General features: G+C 27.9%; 1 protein-coding gene across 1 annotated transcript; it reads right to left on the bottom strand.

Moving 5' to 3' along the window:
• Positions 1-1,139: 1,139 nt before the first annotated feature.
• On the bottom strand, positions 1,140-2,245 carry LOC101514274 (NDR1/HIN1-like protein 13). Its single transcript, XM_004500558.4, has one exon. The coding sequence runs from the start codon at positions 2,137-2,139 to the stop codon at positions 1,384-1,386; it is 756 nt and encodes a 251-aa protein (XP_004500615.1). The 5' UTR covers positions 2,140-2,245; the 3' UTR covers positions 1,140-1,383.
• Between the last annotated feature and the right edge of the window lie 489 nt (positions 2,246-2,734).

The raw sequence follows: 2,734 nt of genomic DNA, 5'->3' as shown, positions 1-2,734 counted from the left end.
TTAGTAATAAATTTAAAGAGAAATTTTATGTTTTCCCTCTCTAAACTTTTCTCACTAATTTAAGTTTTTTTTAGTTCATCCAAATATATGTGGACACAATCGTTCTCCTAAATTCTTGTGAATTTTTTAAATTGTATTTCTTTGTTAATTAGATTGATCTTACTAATACATTTCTGCTACAGATTGTTTAGTATAGTATATTATTTTTCATAAAACTCGGTCTACAATAATTTATTATTGATTATTCTACCAGTTGCGTTTGTATATGAGAGTGGATGAGATTACAATTTGTGTAATATTTGGATAATGTTTTTTTTTTTTTTTACAAATTTGGATATTATTATATTGTTTAATAACTTTTGTTGAATATTTATATCACATGTCATCGTTGAATTAAAAGTCTAAATTATATTTATAAACTTTTACTTAAATTTAAATAATTTAGTATATTTCTAAGATTTATCAAAATTTACATGATTTATTTATTTTATTTTATTCAGGAGGAAATTTACGTCGTTTATTAAAATTGCATAATAAGTTAATCTTAATCTACAATAAAGATGTAAACTTTTTACCAACCAATACAAATATCTAATAATCAATTACTAAACAAGGGAATTTATATCATATATTTAAAAATTAATATGTTTTGGTACTATCATCTATAATGAGTTTGATCATATTTTATATTTAACATCACTAAATTTTTAAGTTTTATCTTTTGGATTTATTTTAAAATTATTTTTTTTGTATGATTTTAATTCAAATAAATTTTTTAATTTCAATTATAAAAACAATTTATTTAATTACCAGGGTCAAAATTGAATAAATAAATATATCAAAATTTTTAATTTAGTCAACTTTAATAGATATTATAGTAATGTCTACAGAGACAAATTAATCAAAATATTCATTGAACCAATTCATATTTTTTTTTATATTACTATAGAATTTGTCATGAACAATATAGTAGTATTATATATATATATATATATATATTAAACAAATATTATGTCAATATAGTTTCATCTTCTTCAAATTGTACGTATGTTTATGGAATAGTACTATACCTCATATCCTCGTCTTTATGTCAGTGTAATGCATTTACAGACATCCTATAGTAATTAGGACAACGTATATTGAATTATTAAGTCTTAATTTAACTCATCATATAGTATCTCTCTATGAAGTAATTATTAACATCTATATTGCTCAAAAACAAAAGAAAAACTAAAATCTAAAACATAAATTTTTACGATCACTAAAAATATCTTATGTAAAGATTAATCAAATTATTATCAAAGAGAAGAAAAAAATAAAAAATTTACAACACCTGAATCTCAAAATGTCGAGATGACGAGGAAGCTACAATTGCTACAACAACTAATGTCGTTTAGTTTGACATTGTTGAGAAACTACATGAGTGCTTTGTGCCAATGTATCCACCTTTACTTGGCACGAAACATCGTATTTCATTGACCCACTATGCAACAAGCCCAATTTCATTTTTGCTTGGACATGAATTGATAAGGAAAATGTAACATGCACTCTTTTTTTATCATTTGTCATGCTTTCTTCCACCTCCTTAGGCAATTTAGATGTTGAACTTTTTAATGTTATCTCAAATTCCGTTGAATTATGACGGTCTTGAGAGAAAGTTGGATAGGCACTTGAAGCAATTTTTTGTCGTTTTAAAGAAAGGGATACGTCTCCTCCTTCTTTATACAAAATTCCCACATTTGAATTTGGATTGTGGACTTCTAAAGTAATTTTGTATTGTGGATGGGGCTTGCTATGTAAGAGAAAGTGTTGGATTGAAAATCTTGGGTCCTTTGGTGTAAGTACAATGGAGAAAAGGCCACCTAGAAGGCCTCCAATAATAATCACAACAACGAGGAAGATTATGATGAACACAAAACACCAACAATGTGACCGATTTGTCTCCTTAGCCGGAGAACTTCGATGAAGCTCCGCAATACGAGCATTTTCCGGTGGTGGAACGCGGTAGATTTGGTCCTTAGGAACTTGGACAACATATGTGCCGGGACCAATATCAGGTAATTTAGGTTTTGAATTGTCATCGTTGTCGGAATAACCTTGTGGAGGAGGTGGTGGCGGCAATGAGGCCCGCTCCTCCATGGGTGTATGGGGAGCGGCGGGGTGGGGAGGAGACTAGGAAGAAAAGGTGGTTTTGGAATATTGAAGGGATGATATTACAAATGAAGAGAGGGGCGTAGTTTGCATGGGGAATGAAAGTACGTACTATGCATGAGAGGAGATAATTTGTGATTGGGAGAGAAATGGGTAAAGCTTTGGTTGAAAAGTGAGAGAATTAGGAGACATCCCAATATTAGTATATAGATAATTAGTAGATTTAGAGCTGCTTTAACGGGTCAACTATGTCAATTTAATAAAAGATTCATGCATTGTTGATACCAGATTTTTCAAATCAATAAATAAAACACAAATAGGGAGTTTTCAAAATTGTTCTCCTTTGGCTCTGAATTCCTTAAGTTTAAAATTTTTAAAATTAAAACTTATATTCTTTTTAGGAAAATGAATAATATTACAAAAAGAAGACATGTGAAAATAAATTAATAATATTCATTGTATTTTTAATCAAACTTTATTTTTTACAAACATTGATGTATGGTAAAAAATACATATTACAAAATTATAAAAATAGTTTTTTTTTATCACTAGTTTTTTTTATCCCTAATATCATCGTGTTTTT

The sequence above is a fragment of the Cicer arietinum genome, chromosome 5 (assembly GCF_000331145.2).
Source record: "Cicer arietinum cultivar CDC Frontier isolate Library 1 chromosome 5, Cicar.CDCFrontier_v2.0, whole genome shotgun sequence".
In the NCBI taxonomy this organism is placed as follows: domain Eukaryota; kingdom Viridiplantae; phylum Streptophyta; class Magnoliopsida; order Fabales; family Fabaceae; genus Cicer; species Cicer arietinum.
Note: the sequence above shows the minus strand (reverse complement) of the source record. Positions and strands in the feature narration are given on the sequence as shown.